General features: G+C 33.3%; 1 protein-coding gene across 1 annotated transcript; it reads right to left on the bottom strand.

The window, feature by feature from the left end:
- Nucleotides 1-16029: 16029 nt before the first annotated feature.
- On the bottom strand, nucleotides 16030-20087 carry LOC112720320 (S-adenosyl-L-methionine:benzoic acid/salicylic acid carboxyl methyltransferase 3). Its single transcript, XM_025771218.1, has 4 exons — nucleotides 19936-20087; nucleotides 19005-19424; nucleotides 18205-18459; nucleotides 16030-16611 (listed from the first exon to the last, which is right to left on the bottom strand). The coding sequence occupies exons 1-4, from the start codon at nucleotides 20008-20010 to the stop codon at nucleotides 16231-16233; spliced, it is 1131 nt and encodes a 376-aa protein (XP_025627003.1). The 5' UTR covers nucleotides 20011-20087; the 3' UTR covers nucleotides 16030-16230.
- Nucleotides 20088-20837: the final 750 nt, after the last annotated feature.

Here is a 20837-nt window from a genome sequence, read left to right as displayed (position 1 = left end):
GTGCCTATTTTTCTATACTCCATTTGGTTAATATCATAATTCAGCATAACTTTCCTGATTAGTATATACCTAGTTAACAAAACCTAGCCCATATCTTCCCACCAAGACAAGGCTGAGGGGAATCGAAAAGAAACAAATAAATCAACAATGGAATATGAAGCCAACCCAAAAGCTAGTTCATCAACAATTAAAACATCCATTCAAAAATTAAAACCCTAGCTATCACTAACCTGTTGTAGTCAAATGAGGTTGGTGACGAAGATGCGTGTTACTATGTCAATGCCGTTTGCTGCAATTGGTGGTGACAGTGGTGTTCAGGTGCCTATGACGTGCGGCTTGCTTGGTGGTGCTGCTACTGTTAGGTCCGTGGAAACTGTGGTAGGCGGCAGTGCAACGCGGACAGGAACGAGCGTGGGAGAAAGGAAATGGGCTGGAGATACACGGCGGCGACGTGTGCTGCTGGTGAGGGAGTGGACGTCGCGGATGGGAGGGTTGGGTAGAGAAGAAGCAATGGCGCTGCGGCGTGACGGCATGTTTCTGCCCTTCGCGTCCCCTCCTGCGCTAATGGCGGTGGCTGTGGCGGTCGAGTTGTTAAGAGTAGAGCGGCAAGACATTGAGGATTTGATGGAGAAGAGTTAGGGTTCAAGGGAGAGGGATTGGGTACTAAACAGGAAGAATAGATTTCATTCATACGATGGGTTTTTGTATTTGTATAACTGGTAATCCTAATTTGTTTCAAATTTCAAATTAAAAACTATTTAAAATTAATTAATTGTCTATAATTTAATTTTAATTTCAATTTAACCTCCATTGTACACATTGTACAATACATACATTGGCTCCTCATATTTTTTCTTTTCAGAATACTAAACTTTACTTCTTCAAATAATTTGTATACATATATTTGACGAAAATTAATAAATAAAAGTAAAAGATAAATTTAAAGAAATATTGGTCAAAAAGGATGAAGAAGAAGAACGTACCAAATTCATTATTTAGGGATTTAGAAATAACACGTAGAAAGAATTTTTTTTAAAAGGTACCCAAACCGATTTAAAAAAAAATCATTTGTATAAAATAAATCGATTTTTTTTTCAAACTAAATAGTAACACGTATCAACCATCCAAAAATAACTTCATGTGAAGTTGTCTGCAGGTGAGTTTTCACCCTCCCTTAATTGTTAAAAGGAATTGAGAGAATCTATTTTCATAGGTAGAGGAGTTATTGATGACTAAAATAGTAGTGACCAACAGTAGCTAAAGATTGATCTACAAATAGGAGGTTGTCATGTAAAATGGTTGATTATAGTAAGAATCATTTTAGGAATATGCTTATGTGAATTACGTTAAAGCAAGCGGCTATAATTTCCTTGTTTTAACCACAATTTTTTTGGGCCTTTGACAACGTGGACAAAAAATAAAAAAAGCTAAGTTATAGGAAAAAAAGGAAAAATATAAATATATCGAAGGAAAAAAGGGATGAGAAGCTGTGAAGTTAATAAAAATGAGAAACTGTTTTGTCGATTTTTAGCAAAATTGAGAGTGGTTCGATTCTAATGGTTTGGGAGCGAAACCTACTCCTCTTTTGCGGGTACCAATTTTATTTACATCACAATCTATGCCTTTGACAATGACGAAGAAGAAATAACCAAGCTTTGCAGAAATTCGAAATGAACAATAAAACATAAAAGATTTGAATAAAAGGAAAATCAAATTACAGAAAAAAAAAGTGTTTGGAAAAATAAAGGGCAAATTAAAAGGTAAAAGTTGTTGAATTTAAAGGAATTGAAATGACATTGCAAGGAAGATAAATTGCATGAAAAGGAAAGTTGCAGGGAATTTAAATGAAAAGTAAAGACATGGAAGGAACTCTTCGAAGAAAAAAAAACTCTTGACTGACTCAAAAAGTCGCTGGGGATGTGAGTGAGTGTGAGTGTTTTCTCTGAAAAGATTCCAACCTTTGTTTCTTTGATCTTTCCCGTATTTATGGAAGTTTTCGACCAATCAAATTCAGATATAACTTTCACGTGCGTCAATCCTTGAATAACCATTCCCGCTCTCTTTGAGTGCCATCTGTAACTGCCATTAACCATCTTCACTTATTAATTTTTTTCATTTCTTTGATTGCTTCACTCCTTCTCGATGAGTCCTAGTCGATCAACATTCTCTCCTTCATCGATTGACCATCCTCGATGACTCCACCTCGAAGTTCACAACTTTGTTATTTTTTCGACTATCAAATACTGACCTCTTCCTCGATACAGTTGACCTCCGTCGAGTCTGCCTCTTTAATTTTCACACTTAAGTCAATTGATTAATAGAGAGTACATACAGAGTACCTAATTGGCTCCAATCCAAAGTTAATTGTAACATGTATTTGGGGTTGATCGAAATATTATTTTGGCACTTGGCAATGATCGAAGTCTAAACTTATCAAACATTGGCTTATCAAAGAAGAAGGATGCTAGGGGGCCAGAAATTTTTGGGATTTATAACCATCAAATAGCCATCAATGAGGTTTTTAATGGTGTGAGATTAATGTGAGATTTCATCCAATGGCTCACTCTTCTTTGATGTTACATGCTGGCCAGAATTTGATAAAATTGCTGCCCCTTGACTTTTTCATCAAAGAATTCAATGACATCCTAATCGAAAATATTATTTTCGATATAACAAATGCCCCATAAGTATTTATTTTTTCGACTAGAAGGAAGAAAGTATAAATACTTACTATTACTCAATATTTTCGATGATGGTACCAGTCATTTTTTCATCTTCTTCTTTAACATTTTTTCGACATAGTTAATCCATTTTTTAGGAATGGAGTTTCAACTGCTTTACCTCGATCGATCAAAGTAGAAGGAACACGACGCAACTGTCAACCACTTTGAAAAAGATGTTATTGAATTCTTTGACAAGCCAATATTCGACAAGAATAAGCTTCGATCATTCTCAAGTGCCAAAAAATATTTCGATCAACCTCCAAATATATGTTAGAATTAACTTTGCATTGGAGCCAATTAGGTACTCTTTACGTACTCTCTATTAATCGATTGATGCAAATGTGGAAATCAAAGAGGCAGACTCGACGAGGTCAGCTGTATGGAAGAAGAGGTTACTGGTGTCGAAGATGGTAGACAGAAAATCGAATCGAAGCAAAAATAATTTGTTAGTCGAAAAAGATAAACAAGTTGTGAACTTTGAGGTGGAGAATAATTGTATTGGATTCCTTGAAGATGGTCAATCAATGAAAAAGAGGATTCTGATCGATTAGGACTTATCGAGAGAGAGTGAAGCAATCGAAGCGAGTTACTATGTGAAGATAGTTGGCGGAAGTTACAGATGGCACTCAAAGAGAGCGGGAACGGTTATTCAATGATTGACGCGTGTGGAATCTTTTCAGAGAAGACACTCACACTCACATCCCCAGCGTCAGTCAAGAGTCTTTTTCTTTGGAGAGTTCCTTCCATGTCTTTATTTTTCATTTAAATTCACTGCAACTTTCTTTCCATGCAATCTATCTTCTTTGCAATGTCATTTTGATTCCTTTAAATTCAGCAACTTTTATCCTTTTCCATCTTTACCTTTCAATTTCTCCTTTATTTTTCCAAACACTTTCCCTTTATTTAATTTGATTTCCCTTTTATTCAAGTCGTTTAAATTTTATCGTTCATTTCAAATTTCTGCAAAGCTTGGTTCTTTCTTCTTCGTCATTGTCAAAGGCATAGATTTTGATGCAAATAAAACTGGTACCCGCAAAAGTGGAGTTGGTTACTATTAGAATTGAACCACCATCGATTTGCTAAAAATCGACAAAACAGAAACCAAGTACAAAAATAAAAAATAAGAAACTACGATATTAATTTAAAGTGTATGAAAAAAATTTAAAATTTATAAAAAATTTTATTATTTTTTATTATATTTAATTTTTTGTAATTGAGTTCCAAACCAACAAATTGAGTAAAACCTAATTTAATTGTATTATATTTTGATTTTTTAATTATTTTTTATAAAAGAATAAAATAAAATCTAGTTGATTACACTTTATTTTTTATTATATATCCATTAATAATTATTGATTTTTCTTTAAATGGATAATATAAGAAAGAACCGAGCTGAAAACTTAAAATTAAAATATGTTATATTCCGAAGTTTCAAGTTTATTTTTTTCTATTCAAATATTTATATTGATAATTTGGTTTCTATTATATATTAGTTATATTTTTTTATTTTTTTTTGTAAATAAAATTTTTAATTGAGTATATTTTTATTTTTTTAATTTATTTTTTTGATTGATTTTTTTTTAATATGTGCATACGAGAAAAGTGATCCAAATACTTGCACAAAAATGTAGCCATCATCAATCTTTTCACTCATCAATTTTATATAGTTTAATTACTCTATAGGTGCATGTATTTGTTGTTGTGACATTGCTGGTAGCATTGAATTCAAATTCTTCAAGCATGTAATTGGCAACTCTTCTCCTTTGATCCAATAATTACTACAGAAAAATGTCCTTAAAAATTACTGCAGAAAAAGTCCCTAATGAAACTCCTTTTCCCCTCATGAATTAATCACAAAGAAAAAAAAATTAAGAATTTAAACCAAAGTTATAGACTATCCCATCTATATTTATCCGGTCCATTTTTAATTTCCTGATAGAATCTGCATCGCAAAGGCCTTTGCCATCAAAGCTTATACCACTTTCGAAAACCCAATACGCCCTTGTTTCATACATAGCAATCTTTTGCAACAATTGGTCTTCAGTTTGATTGCATTCATCTACGAGACGATTAACATACATAGGAAATTGAAAAACCTATCACGACAGCTCTTACCCACTATTCGAAAAGTTGTCGCCACCCAGGATGGGCGGCTCCACTGTCTCTCTCATGATGCCACGACGTCAACGTTGCCAACCACATCTCCGGCTTCTCTGCCGGACGTTTTTCGTCACCATGTGCCCGCTTGCTGCTACACAAACCTGGTTTCTGATGCTCCACCTGCCATCTCTGTTGGAACCTTCATTCCTAGACAATGAACCCCAAAACAACACTCAATGGTTTTGTCTCACTACTTTCTCTACTTTTTTTTTTAATATCAATGATCAACATCCTCAAGTACTTAATTACTTTTGTTTAGAGATCCAAAACATTTACCGCACCTTCGTTAAGAATTTCACTGTGATTGATCGTGTCAACTACTCTAATCTGCCACGTATGACCATTTAATTGGATATTCATCCTTAGCCATCTTAATTACTGTTTTATTAGGTTCATCACAGACGTCACCTTATATGTGTGTGATTTTTTTTTGTGACTGAGAAAGAAAACTCCAAGAGCAATTAAGTTGGAGAGAACATCTCCTTCCTAATTATCTCTTGAACAACAAAACTAGGTACAAGGTATTTTATATAAGAAAGACTATGATGTGCCGCTGTCCTAGCTAGAAGATCAGCAGTTGTGTTTGTTGTTTTCTGGATCAAGTGGACATGAACTATCCAATTCCGTTGCATCATCTCAGCAATCTTCAGAAGAAGATCATTATAATCCCTTCGCATCTCCGCAAAATCTTTGGTGATTAAAAGATAAGCCTCTAAGCAATCTGTTTCAAAAAATAATCTCATTATTTCTACAATTTCAGGCCAAACAAAGACCCCTCCAAATGGAATGCTTGCCGAGCAGCCTGACAGCCACTTACCAGAATCATTCCTAAGGATGCACCCAAAACAAGCAAGATATTTTTGTTCAAAGAGGTTTGCATCACAATTAAGTTTCACAACATGTAAGGGAGGGGGACACCAGGAATCAATCAAAGAAGGATGGGAGGAAACCTGATTAATACACTTAACAACACCATATTCAGCCGCTAAGTGTCTAGCAAGCATGATGACCTTCTCTATGCTCCAACTATCATTTGGATTGAAAATATCCTTATTTCTATCTCTCCAGATCCACCAGAGTCCTGCTACAAAGATAGCTTCCGTTGCTCTAAAATTAACCCAAAGCCAGGCTCGAAACTCCAAAAAGGCATCCCTTCTACTCATTCCCACCTCTAGACGTTTCCAAATAGACTGAACTTTAATACAAAATCTGAGGCAATGTTCTGTAGTTTCTGGCGCTTCGTTGCACCTGGGACATATATCCGTGATAGTCAAGTTTCTACTGCTACGAAAGCTGGCAGTGGGAATAGCATTATGTAAACAAAGCCAAATTAGTCCCTTAACCTTCTCCGGGATATTCATATGCCATAGCCATAACCAAGACTCATTAGCATCCCACTGAACCTTCTGCTCCAGCAGCCACTCATAGCCACTCCGTGTGGTGTAAACCATAGTGTCATTCAATCCCTAATACCAGTTGGGATCAGCCACTTCCAGCAGAGATGGATGATGAGAAGTAATATCTAGGTTCAAAGACTCTGGTAGAACCATATAAATCCCCTCCAAGTGCCAGCCACCCCCAAACCATACATCGCCAAGCGAGAGAACTGTATCCGAGATATGCACAAAAGGAACTTTCTGAGCAAGAGCTCCTGAAGGCCTCCAGGGATGATACCAAAAGGACTGAGTTAGAGGGCTTGTACACCACACAAAACCCTCTTTTAATCTCCTAGCAACTTTTGTGATGGTGCGCCAGATTTCCGAAGCATGCATAGGGCAAACTAGCTCCAAAGACTTATTTCCTTGCATATATTTTGCAAGCATAATGCATACCCAAAGCTTATTTCTTTTGTGAAAGATCTGCCAGACCAATTTACCCAGAAGAGCCATATTAACACTTCGAGTATCCCGAATACCTAGACCTCCATATCTTTTCAGAGTTACCAATTTACTCCACTTCACCAAATTCAAGCCCCGCTCATCCGTCTTACCTTTCCAAAAGAATTACGCAGGATAGAGTCAATCTTGGAACTAAATTTATTGGAAAAGAGTTCAACTTGCATCTGGTAGATAGGGAGGGAAGATGCCACGAACTTTATAAGACAAAGTCTGCCAGCCCTATTCAGGAGACGTCCTTTCCAGTTAGACAATCTACTTCTAATTTTCTCCACCGACTCTAAGCAAGCTATTCTAGAGGCTTGCGGGTGATTGAGATTAACCCCCAAATACCTACCCAAGTCATGAGCAAAACGGATTGACGACACACCAGCCAGCACCTCCCTTCGTCTATTAGTCACATTCTTGGAGCAGATAGCTTTCGACTTATCTAAGTTCACTCTCAAGCCAGAGGCCTTGCAGAACAAGTTCAAAGAATGCATGACTTGTTGAACCTGGGTTTTACTAGCTTTACAGAACAAGAGGAGATCATCAGCAAATATTAGATGCGAGATTCTCGGCCCTCTCCGTGAGACAGCAATCAGGTCCCACACCCCTAACTGAACTTGGTGTGAAATAAAGCATGCTAGCATCTCCATACAAAGGACGAAAAGGTATGGCAACATGGGATCCCCTCTTCTAGGTTGGAAACCTTCTAACATGTTCCCATTCCACATAATCGAAAGAGAGGATGCTTGAATACACCTCATAATGAGATTTATAATAGAGCTAGGAAAGCCGAAGTTTTCCAAAGTAAATTCTAAAAACTTCTAGTCGACCCTGTCATAAGCCTTCTCTAAATATATCTTGAAAGCCATAGCACCCTTCTTTGACTTAGTTTTCTTCAAGAAATGAAGTACTTCTTTTGCCACAATGATATTATCAGGAGTTCCTCTTCCAGGAATAAACCCTCCCTGATTCAGACTGATAAAGTCTGCTAAGTAAGGTCTAACGCGGCTTACCAGTACCTTAGTTACAATCTTGTACACGACGTTGCAAAGACTGATCGGTCGAAAATCCTTCATTCTGCTTGGAACGTCAACCTTTGGGATAAGCACAATAAGCGTTTCCAACATAGCTGGATTAATCGCCTCCCCCTGAAAAACCTTTCGAACTAAATCCCACACATCCTGCCCAACAACATCCCAAAATTCTTTGAAGAAGTACGCTTGAAACCCATCTGGTCTCGGGGCTTTGAGAGGACTCATACTATCCACTGCTGCTTTAACTTCCACTACAAGAAAAAACAATATTTGTAACCAAAAAAATTGTTACAAAAAATTAAAATTTTGAAACAAAAGGATTTTGTAACAAAAAAAGAGGTCGTTGCAGTATGTCCCGTTACAAAAAGTTTTTGTAACAAAAAATGGAACTATTACAATTCAAAGTAATATTTTGTAACAAATTTTTCTGATACAAAAAATTAAAAATCGTTACAAAAGTGATAACAAATTTTGATCTCCAAAATATTTTTGGTAACAATATATTTTTTTCTATCATAAAATTTTGTTACAAAATGTAACTTGATTTTGTAACATTTTTTTCTTTAGTTACAAAACACTATTTATTTTATAATAATTTTTTAATAAAAATTACACGCATAATTTATCAAATTATTTTTTTTAATTAATTAATATATTAACTAATTTACTCAGCAAGTCAACATTTATATAATATATAATAACATAGATAGTTTAAATATCTTTCATTTAACTAAGATTGTTTTATAAATCTTTAACATATAAACTTTAAAGTACAAACTAACAAGACACGTTGAAAAACCCTAATGAACTAGATAGATACATAGGACAAGAAAAACAAGGAATTATAGATCTCCAAAATATAAACTACAAATTACAAACTCCATCATGTTCATACATCTCCTTTCAAAAACAGTGAAGTATTATGTATCAAGTTGTATAATCTTGGTGATTGTAGAATAAGGCTCTCAACATCTCTAATGTATAAAATGATGGGAGCAGTTTCTGAGATAGAAACCAAGACCTGCACAAAGAAAATGTTCTTAGAACTTCTTTTTCCGAAATCTATGTAACAGAGTAGGTTGTTATCAAATAGGAGATAATAGAAGTTTAAGAAAATTAATTCACCTTGAAAAGTGACAGAACAAATAGCTTTTCATCGAAACACAAGCTACTCATAAGCTTTAAAGGAGCTACAAACAAAATCTGAAATAATAAGCATAATATTGCAACACAATAAGAAGCAACACTACTTATATTAGATGCAGCAGAGTCATTCCTCCTAAGCTTTAAAATAGTTTTTAAACCTTCAGCACCAACACTTTGTTGATGTAAAGTACCTATAAGATCAAAAGATAGTTATAAAATGAAATTAGCAATTAATATCTAGGACAAGATCAATAACAATATGATGTCAATTAATGCAATTCTAAAAAATTTTGTCTAAAAAATTTGAGCTTTACTTTCTCTAGTACCTATAGTTTCAAATTATTTAGTTAGCATAAACATGTGAGAAAATTACCCAACCAACATAACCAAAAGGTTTAACTAAATCATTATATTTTTATAAAAATTTGGATATAACTTCTACTAAAAATGGATTTAAACCACCCTTACGGGTTTTCTCAACCTCAACAATTCATCAACCATTTCTCTACAATTATCAAAATAATACACTCTCAAAAATATCTGATAATAGCATAAAAATCTATTCTTAAGTCCCATAGGCCATAGCCAAGGTTATTACCAAAAATAACTACGGCAGTCTAATTTCAATTCTATTTTTAAAATACCAAATGAATTCGAAATTACACAAACTTTATATCTATGCGACCGTCTCGAATTAGGCTTTCCATTAAACTAAAAATCACAATTTTTTACTTACTCTAACTTTGGGAATATAAGCAAAATCGTGACTGCTCTGCAGTGTCTTAGAAACCAAAAAACAGCAGCAGCGTACAACATTCAAAATTCCATATAAAATCCAAATTAAATCCAACTACCTTCAAAAATTAATATGGTTAAACTTAACTTATCCAAATTTATTTTTCAATTAGTTTCAAGTCAATATCATTTTTAATAAAGAAGTTACATAATTTCAAAGTTAGGTAAAAATAAGTCAAAATCTGTTTTAGAAACCAACAAGCTTAGTATCTTTCAACTTGTATAACTTTTACTACAAAACTTCAAATAGGTTAAAGTTTAGTTTATAGACTTCTAACTTATCTAGCAACAAGTGTGACTTGCTTGCAACCCAATTGAATTTCAATTCTAAGAGTTACAAGCATTGGAAATTTATGCATAACTTGCTGAAAACTGATTCTCTCCAGCTTTAATCATTAACTTTCAAAAATTCACAACTCCCAATCCTTAACTCCTAAAATTCTGAAGTTTTAGATAAATGAATTAAGTAAATCAAATTTTAAAACAAAATTTATTTCGCCCCAAAACTCAGCTTATAGGAATCGTAGCAAGACAAACAAGTTGCTGCTCTGTTTGAACTTTTCTGCTGCAGGACAGATTTATCGACCTAACTTTAAAAATTCGCCATAAATTGTGTATTTAACGAAAATGCCTCAAATTTTTCAGTCCAGATCTATACATTCCCAAGTTTAATTGAGACTTAGTCCCACATAATTCCGATAATCACAGAATTATTTATAGCTTTTCAAAGTTTCTGACTTCGTTTAAAAATAATGCAAAAAATCAGATTTCACAATTCAACTTTGAAAAATCATAACTAATTCTCCAGTTAATATGAAACCTTTAAAATTTAAATCTTAGCAACTATACTCATTGTAATTCAATTTAACTTTTAATCTCATTATTTCAATCATTATTCAATTATCTACTATACTTTTTGGGGATTCTTAAATTAAAATCAATAACTTTATAATAATATCCCCTACCTCAAAATGTCGAGACCCATAGAATTTGAAACTGCAACAACCGCAATGGTGAATTCAGCCCGGTTTAGGTAGTGTTTCTCCAGCGACATGGTGCTCCGGTGAAGGTTGAATAGAGGACATGGACGAGCAGGTACCAATGCGAGTTGCAGCAGAACCAAAACGGCAGTTCCAACAAGCTCAAACGACCTTCTCCAGCAACCGTAGCGACAACGTTGAAGGCTTCCCACGACGGCGCGATGAGCGGCTCTGTGCGTCACGTCTCTTCCTCTCCCCTCTGTCCAACGGCTACGGCGACGGTTGTGGCTACAGCGACAAGCCCTGGCAGCAGTGGTCGAAGCTCCAATAGCAGCGAACAGTTCTCCTCCTTCGCGTTCTGCTCTCTCCGCGAGCTCCTCTTCCTTTAAAGTTCGAACGACGATGGCGATGGCTTCTCGGCAACGACGATGGTGAGACGCGACGGGATAGCAGCAGCAACGGCGACGCACGGACGACGATAAAGGTGGCTGGCGCGACACTCCCTCTCTAACCCGCGAGCTCTCTCTTCCCTCTTAGTGACTCGACGGCAACTGGCAGGGCGCAACGACGGCGAGGGCGAGGGCGAGGGCCACCAGTGGCGGCGCATATCCTTCCTCCCTTCTCTTCTCTTCTCTTCACCCGTTTTCTCCTTCCTTTCTTGCTGTGTGTATGGGTATTTTGCTGGAAAAGGGGAATTAGGCCTTAGGGGGTGCACTTAGGTTTTTTTGCTGCTTCCCCTCTTTACTTCCCCTCTTTACTTTTAACATTCAGTAACTTGGTATTTAGATTTTTTTATATTTAATTATTTTTATTCATAAATATAATTTAATTAAAATTTTTTATGTTTTCACAAATTAATTTTTAGTTAACATTAAAAATCTGATTATGAATAAAATTATATATTAATTTTTTAAAAAAATATAAAATAATATTTATAATTTTTAAAAATTAATTAATACAAACATGTAAAAAATTTTAATTTTTGAAACAAAATAAAATTATTCTAAAAAATATTATATAAACAAAATTTTTTACTCTCAAAGTATTTAACATTTTGAAAAAAATGTTATAAAATATACTTACATTTTGTGACCAATAAATAACTTGTTACAAATAATATTAAATTTTGTGATAAATTAATTTTTTGTTACAAAATAATTAGAGTTTTTGAAACAAAAAAATATTTTGTTACAAAACAATTGGAATTTTTGAAACAAAAAGATATTTTATTACAAAATGTTACGACTTTTTGCAACTTCTTTTTTTGTTACAAAATATTATAATATTTCATAACAAAACAACAGATCGTTACAAAAACAAACATAATTTGTAACAACAAAAGTTAGGTTGTTACAAAATATTAGCATGTTTTGTAACAACTTGTAATGTTGTTACAAAACATTATTCTTCTGTAACAATCACCAATTATTATTACAAAAAATTATTTTTTTGTAACAATTTTAAATTTGATACAAAATTTTTGTTACAAATACTCCATTTTCTTGTAGTATTCCAACAACGTGACTGGCTTTAAGAGATTCTCACAAACCTCATGGCTAAGTGAGGGCTTTGGAAAATCTCCTAGACAGTCCACCTCCACCAGTTCAGTGGAACAAAAGAGAGTTTTATAAAATGCCAACGCCTCCTTCTGGAGAAGTTTCTAATCAGAGGACTAAGACCCATCACTCACAAAGAGCCCATGAATTTTGTTTGCTTTCCATCTAATAATAGTCTGCATATGAAAAAACTTCGTATTTCTGTCACCAAATCTTACTCATTGCTCCCGGGTCCTCTGGAACCAGAGCATTTTCTCCTGGGCTAGGACCAAGTTATATATTCCTCCTTGTACCTACATTTCTCCTCTTTAAGAGCAGCCTCGTCACTAGATTCCAATCTTTTTTGCAAATCATCGAGCTTGCTTTCAAGATTTCTTTTCTTGACAAAACTGTTCCCAAAAACACGAGAATTGAAATCTTGTGAAGCCTGTTGGACTCTCCGAAGCTTGCCATGAGGGTGGGTGCAAGTACCATTCCAAGCTTGATGAATAACACCTTTATAGGAAGGGTGAGTGGCCCATGCAGCCTGGAATCTGAACGGCCTTCCACTTTTTTTGGCTGGGGCTCCCAAGCATCGAATAAGCAAAGGGCAATGATCCGAATGCAACCGACTCAGCACCTCTGTGAAAGCTTCAGGAAACATGAACCTCCAGCTACTGTTACTACACGCTCTGTTCAATTTCTTAGCCACTTCCCTGTTACCCTGGACCCTCCTGAACCATGTAAAACTTTCTGCCCACTGTTACCAGATCAAACAAATTACAAGCATCCAGCACATTAGAGAAGTAATTGCTACGATTGGCATTGTAGAGGTCCACTTTCACCTCTGGAGAACTCAGAATTTCATTAAAATCTCCTGTGACAAGCCAAGGAATCTGAACAGAAGCTTCAAGAGCTAAGAGATGATTCCACAGATCCCCTCGGGTTGCCGGTTGAGGACTACCGTAAACCGCGCTACAAACCCAACTCCTACCTCCGCTAGCAATTTCTATAGTATGACATTGTTCCATGGTAGCAATCACTCTATATTTATCTTTAACATCAGATGACAAAAATCATATACCCCCTTTATGCCCACTAGCTTCCACTATTCCAATCGGAAGAAAACCCAAGCTTTCCCCAAAAAAATTCATAGAACTAAATGCAACATGTGTCTCTACAAGAATAACATAAGTAGGATTAAATCGTCTTACCAATTCTTTGTAGTGAACCCGAGCCATCTTGTTTGATGCTCCTCTCACATTCCAACTGATCAAGTTCATAAAATCACTAACCATAAGAACCCAGCTTGATGATGGAATGGCAACTCCCACCTCTCACATCGAGGGTCCTCTGTCTCCCATTTTGGCAGTTCCCTCCAGAACAGCACTTCCTTCCTGCTTGGTCTCATCTTGCTTGTCTTCACCGACATGATCGGTTGGTGAACTCTGCAGAGAGGGAGGTCTCCTTCTCTTGTGGTTCGAATTAATGTTCGGTGTCGAGAGAACAGGTGCCACGCTCCCTTTGCTCACTCTCAAAGAGCTCCCAAGAAAGGAAGGTTTCTCTCTGTGTGTTGCCTTGTCTGTTGGAGCAGGCTTCTTGACCTCTCTATTAGCTAATAATGGGCCCTTACTAACCCGGGTTGGTTTCATATCAATATTGGGCCTTCTAAGAATAAAGCCTTTTTTAGCCTATCTTAGCTTTTCCTTTTTTAGTAACCGTAGTCCATTCCCCATCAATAGGTGCATTAATATCTTCCAAAATCTCATGCAACGTTCCCTGCACAAGATCTGCTTGTTCCACATTCAACGCAGCATTGACTCCTGCATTTTCAAATTCAAAATTCTGGTGCACCATTTTCTCCGCCGGTTTAACCGTGGTGGTTGATGATGGCTTGTCTTCTTCCCCATCCTGTTCCTTCCGTGCCGGCGCGGCAGTCTTTTCCACCGGTAGAGTCTCTTCCTCCCCCTTTGTCTTCTCACAATCCCGAGTCACATGCCCAAAGCAATTGCATTTTCCGCAAATGAGATGCAGGTTCTCATATTCTATGGCGTATTCAAAGCCATCAACCAGAATCTTGCGTATCACAGATTGGCCGAGATTGATTTGGATGCACGCTCTTGCATATTTTCCACGCTCAGCTGACTTGGTGGCTAAATCAACCTTAATCGGCTTTCCCACCGCTCTCGCTATGTTTAAGATAGCCTTCTCACTATAATACCATATGCTAAGTCCGATGATTCTTATCCAAACTAAAATGGATCCAAAGAAATCCTCACACAGATGGAAAGAAGGGCACCACGGCTTTACCGCCACATAGTTTCCCGCTATCATCCACGGACCGCCCAGAAGAACTCTCTCTCTATCCTCCCATAAGTCAAACTTGATGAGGAAATAACCAAAACCAACGTCCAAAACCTCATAACCACCTTTGGTTCTCCAGACTCCTCTAAACTTGTGAGTGATAGCAGTATAGCTGAAAGATTTGCCAAGAACTTTGATGATGATGGCATCCCTATAGGGAGCAGAGAGAATCTCCCTAGCTTCCTCTGTGAATTCTACGCTAGGGAATCTCCCCGTCTTTGATCGTAGCCATCCTATCCGCATCTAGAGCATCTGCCACATGAGAAACTCTAGCTGAGATTTCTCCCACAACCTTGTCTCTAAAGGACACCTTAAGAGGTTCCTTACCCTTTGCTCTCTTCTCTGCATCTCTCATACTCTGTGGTGTAGCTTGCCCAATATCTCCCTCAAAGGCCTTATCATGAGACCTGCCAGACCCTTCCCCGGCCTCCATGACGTTCTTCCCTTTCCAAGACTCATCCGCCAACCTTGAGACATGAATCTCCACCCTCTCTCCGTTACCTTCCTGGTCGCCACCCCCTTCGCCATCCGCTATTCTTGTGCTTCCGAAAACTCTACCCTCGTCTGCTCCCTCTCCCTCTCTTCCGCTCTCTCCACCCATCTCTTATCAACTTATATGTGTGTGGTTGAAAAAATTATAAAGAATTTCTAAAAATTTAAAGATAGAAATATTATATTCTTATGTTTAGTTTAAAATTTAAAAAATTATTTTTAAATAAATTTAATTTCAGATAATTAAAATATTATTATTTCAATTATTACCTTCCTCTTAAATATATTTAATTTTTATGAGAATGAAATTTGAATAAGAAAATAATACTTGAACCACACTGAAAATGACCGTATGAAGATCTATTTGTTCTCAAATTTTGTTGTAAATGCTAGGTCAGCACCGTAATAGACTACGACATCTACGTCAAATAATCCTATAGTATTTTCATATTCAAATAGATGTAAGAATCTCAATGTCACGAATTTGAATAGTTGAAAAATAATTTTATATCTTTTAATTTTAAAGGATGAATTTATCTTTAAATAAAAAGTTGAGGACGTATTTTTTTTTTTTCTTTTTATTAATTTGCAAGTGAAAAAAACGAAAAGGATGAAATACAATTCATTATAATTACATAATATAGTGTACACATAAATAATTTTGTTTGAGAACACACTGTCCTTTAGCCAGGGTGCTGAGCAAGTACCTCATTTTGCAGCTAAGTACTTAAAAAAAAACATAAAAATACTCCCATTATCGATATTTGTATTCATTTTAGGTGCTCGAAATAAACATAAAACTAAAACAATATAAGAAAGTGGATGCTAAATAAATAAAGATCCACTTATTTATATCTTTTTCTTTCAGTACTGTTTATAACGAGTTTTTAAAATAAATAGAAATACACAAACCAATATTAATTCTCGAAAAGCATTATAATATTGATAATTTATCCATAAAGAAAATACAATTTGATAATACTATTTTGAAAAGAAAACTCACGTACAGTTGAATAATTTAATAACATTTGATTAATTATTTTTAATTATTAATTGTTTATAAGAAGACAAACTGTAGGTGAATTTCCTCCTTATTTTGTGAAGAAAGGGATTGTTGTTCATGCGTTCCTGGTCAACGATACAGTGACGTTGAAAAACTTGGTCTTCTCCTTAGACATACGGTCAGTTAAGAGCTTCTGGTAGCGACTAAACACGTATTCAATGATATCTTCACCGAAGTGGCTAACCAGCAAGGGTTCAGCAACGGCTCTCATGCACTGCGCCACATTGTATCCGCCATCGCTGAGTGATTCGGATTCTTCCGATTCGAAATCCATGGCGTTCCAATTGTTTTCAAAAGCATTCCAATTCACTTCAGACACCTCTAGGCGGTTGATGGTGAAGGATCCTTCGCTTTCAACTTCAAGTTTCACTTCCGATGGGGACGGTGTGTATTGTGGGATGTTGAAAGCATCCATTTGCTCTTCTTTTATGATTCCCTGCAACACACAAAACAAATTAAAGGGATGCTTTTTTTAAAATATGCTCCAACATTATGTCTAATACTTGTAATGATAATTCAGAGTTTATTTGAAAATTTATGAATTAGAATTTATTCAAAAATTAAATTTTTTATTTTAAAATAAATAAAAAATAAATGATTTAAATTTTTTTTGAGAATTTTAATTCTCATTCTTTTTTTCATTTACAAATTAAATCCAAAGAGATCTTATTTTAAAATCAATTTTTACACTAATTTAACTTAACATGTCAAATATAAAAAATATTTTTATTTAAATAAGTGAATATTTAATAAAATAATTGTGTTAAGGACAAAATTATAAAAGAAAAAAAATTTAACTCGTGTAAAAATGATTCTAAACTAAAGAATTGAATTATATTTTATTAATATATTAAAATAATTCTAAATCATGGAATTAAATTTTAAATAGAAATAAAATTTAAAAAAAATAAATTTTTTTCTCGTACTTAAACACTTTCTAAACAAGTTTTTAGTGTTTTTTTTCCTTTTAATATAGATGTTAAAAAGTCTTAGGTCAGTATTAAAGGAATAATAAAGTTATTAGAAAAAACTGATCCTCAAAAATTGGTACGGCTAAATTGGTACGTACGTATCTAACCAAAAAAAAAAAAACAAAAAAAATTGGTAGGCTAAATTGGTTCGAACGTATCTAACCAAAAAAAAAAAAAAAACTTTTGTTTAAAATAAAAATATGCTTTGGGTAAGTATATATTAAGTATAGTTGAAAATATTTCTTTGTTAAAATTAGTTTAATATTATGTTGTTTTGAGTAAATTTTATTTTAAAATTATTTAGATGTGCAATTTAAAATATTAAATTGAATATTTATACTATTTTAATATTTATATTTAAATTTAATATTAATTAAATTAGATATAAAACATATTTTATTAGTTAAAAATATCATTTACTTTTAAAAATTTATAAAATTTACTTATATTTTTTTTATACATACTGAGACATATATATATATATATATATATATATATATATATATATTCATATTTTTTTCCTAAAATCTTCTACCAGTATCCGTATTTGTTCCGGATATGGGTATCGTATTCGTATTCATGCAACTTAAAAATTATGTATTGCATTTTTAGCCGTACTAAAAATTTCATAAAAAATGGAAAAAAATTAATTTCCACATGCATTAAAGATGACTATTCATATGAAAATATTTTTACATAAAGATAATAATTAAAAATTGTTAAATAATTAAATATATTTTATAAAATAAAAATTTAAGAGAGTAAGCAATTTTTTAATAATTTTAGTTATCATTTAACTAACATAAATATTAAATTATTTTTAATAAATAAATTTTATTAATTTATATGTATAAATTTTAAAAAATATAAATGTGATTCGTATTAATTCATGATAAATATAAGTATAAATTATATATTTTTATGTATAAATACTTACAAATATAAATACAAATTATTATTCATTAAGTACCAATCTAAAATAATAATATTTGTTGGTCATGTAAAATTGCTGTAAATAAAATTAGTTATATTCAAGTAATGTATTGTGTAGTGTGTACCTCCAAGACCATTTGATTGAGAGCGGCAGCCATGAGTTCCCAAATGTAGCAACACTCCTTAGAAGATGGATCATCACTTCTTCTTCCCAAGAATGTTAAAACCATGACACCTCCTTCAACCACTTCCTCACCACGACACTTGAGAAAGAAAGAGAAGTCTCTTCGAAATTGTTCATAGTAAGCGTTGAGAACGTTTAAGGGGCTTGTGCTTGACATGTAAATGTTTCCCTTGTTGTTCTCTATACCCTCAGGAACCTAGTTAATCACCAATAAGTTAGAGAAACATAGAACGCTGCTTTATGTGTCCAATAATTTTGAATAAAAAAACTATGTATATCCCAAATTCAGTTATTATGTAATTATATTAAATATATATTATTTAATTTACTTTTAATTTATATTTTATATTTTTATATATATTTTATACTATCGACTGATTTTAGTGTACAGTAATTAACACTAATACAATTGATATTAGTAAATATTTTGGATTAATATTTTTTTGTACTATTAGATTAAGATTTAAAATTTAATATAAAATACTTTTATGGATCAAATATTGATATAAAATAATATATTTTATTGATTATGTAGTCTTGTTAAAAAAATGACATAATTTTTAGGAATTAATATCTTAAGATATACTGATTATTTATCAACAATTGAGGACCACTTACAAAGAATGACGTCGTTTTGGAATTAAAAAACAAAAACTAGCATTTATTTATTGTGAAGACTGAAGAGACGTGTGTATTTAGTATTTACTCTAAAATAAAAAGAAAAAATCTATATATAGATACCTTAGATAGCCATTGAAGGCTGTAAGAGGCATGAACAAAATGAATACTTTTGTTTGCAAAAAGCCTGCCATAGAATGAACCTGGAGCTCCAAAGAGGAAACAAGGACCGCAACTATTTTTTTCAAACTTATTATTATTACTTATCATGAGATTCTGTTTGAAGCTGTCAAGGGACCTGAAAATGTTGTTGAAATCATTCCCTGGGAGATCATTCATGAACACATTGTATTCAGGGGAATTCTGGTTCAGCTCTCTGCAAAGATTCTCAATGGCTTTTATGATTTCTGTGACAACAAAGAAAGTGTTGGGGCCAGAGGAACACCCCAAGTCCGCAATTGATAGGGTTCTTGGGATTTTCTTGTAGTAGAGGCTGGTTATGGCTTCCTCTCTTATTGGTCTTGTTAGAGAAATCACCTTTTGCTGCATAATTATTAATTAATAATAACATGCACATGATAAGACAATAATGAAAGTTTAATTTGATGTATTAACGGTATAAATATTTTAATAGGATAAATAATATTTTTTATTTTTAAAGTTTATAAAAAATTTTATTAAATTTATATTAAATATATTTTTAACAGTTAATTTTTTTTAATAATAATTTTATAAAAAAAATTTTTAACGTAAGTCAAATATAAAATTTTATTATTAAATTTTAATTATAAAATATTATTATTAAATTAGTCCTATACTTTTTGAAAATTTAATAGTTAAGGTATATTTGATGTAAACAAAAAAATTTTATAACAAAATAAAATTTACTAATAATATTTTTAAAATTTTTAATAAAATTTAAGTACAAAGTAAATGCCACCAATACAATTTTTCTAGAAAAAATATAATTATATCCTTTTTTTTTTTTTTTGAATACCTTCAATATAAAAATTAATTTGTTTTAACCTAAAATCAGACACAAAGTTATGTGTACCTGAACTAAGGAGTTATTTGCATAGCTTGCTTCTCCAATTCCTCCATTCATGTGTAGTACCTGTTCTACTTCCATTTTTCTGATATCTCTCTTACTCTCTCTCTCTCACTTCTCTTCTATCTGGGTTTTGTTTTAATTTCTTGCTTCGGTGCGTTCGAAGAAGTCCACACCACCCATATATATAGACGCGAATCCAAAGCCATTTCGTTTTCAATAAATAAAATAAATTGAAAAAATATTAAAAAATGTTTCCTCAATACTAAAAATCAATTACCAATCAATAATATATATTATGTATTTATGTATATTTATATATATTATTTCATTTATTTTTTTAATAAAGTGATTAACCACACCAGAATAATCCAATGTTTCACAATAAAATAATTAAATATTACATAGTAGATTAAATAAATATTTTTAGAACAATATAATTAAACTATAATAAACATAAAAAATTCGGTAGAAACTCAGGTGCAGTCGACTTCACGTGAAGTTGATATTTGAGAGCAGTTAGAAAACAATCATCGGAACCTTCTCAATAAAAGCCAAAAAGGATCAAAATCACTGTTTTCTGAATTTTTAATGTTATGTCAGCATATCAATATCGATGTCTCATGTCTGCTAGTTCATGGTATCTGGTAAGTCTAACTTAATAAAAGATATTTGGTTCAACTTATCGGTTATTCTCGTATTTCAATGCAAAATTCAGTCATTTCTTAAAAAACTTCTATCTTTATTCTCCACACAATGGTAAGCACAAAAGCTGGTATAAAATATTTTTACTTACAAAATGGTAATTGAATAACATATTTTAATAACGCTTTTTTATAATCAATTCTTGATGTTAATCAATTGCTTAATTAAAATACCAATTAATAAATGATCACAATTATTATGAA

Source organism: Arachis hypogaea, chromosome 11, assembly GCF_003086295.3.
Source record: "Arachis hypogaea cultivar Tifrunner chromosome 11, arahy.Tifrunner.gnm2.J5K5, whole genome shotgun sequence".
NCBI lineage: Eukaryota > Viridiplantae > Streptophyta > Magnoliopsida > Fabales > Fabaceae > Arachis > Arachis hypogaea.
This window is presented reverse-complemented; position numbering and strand designations above follow the sequence as displayed.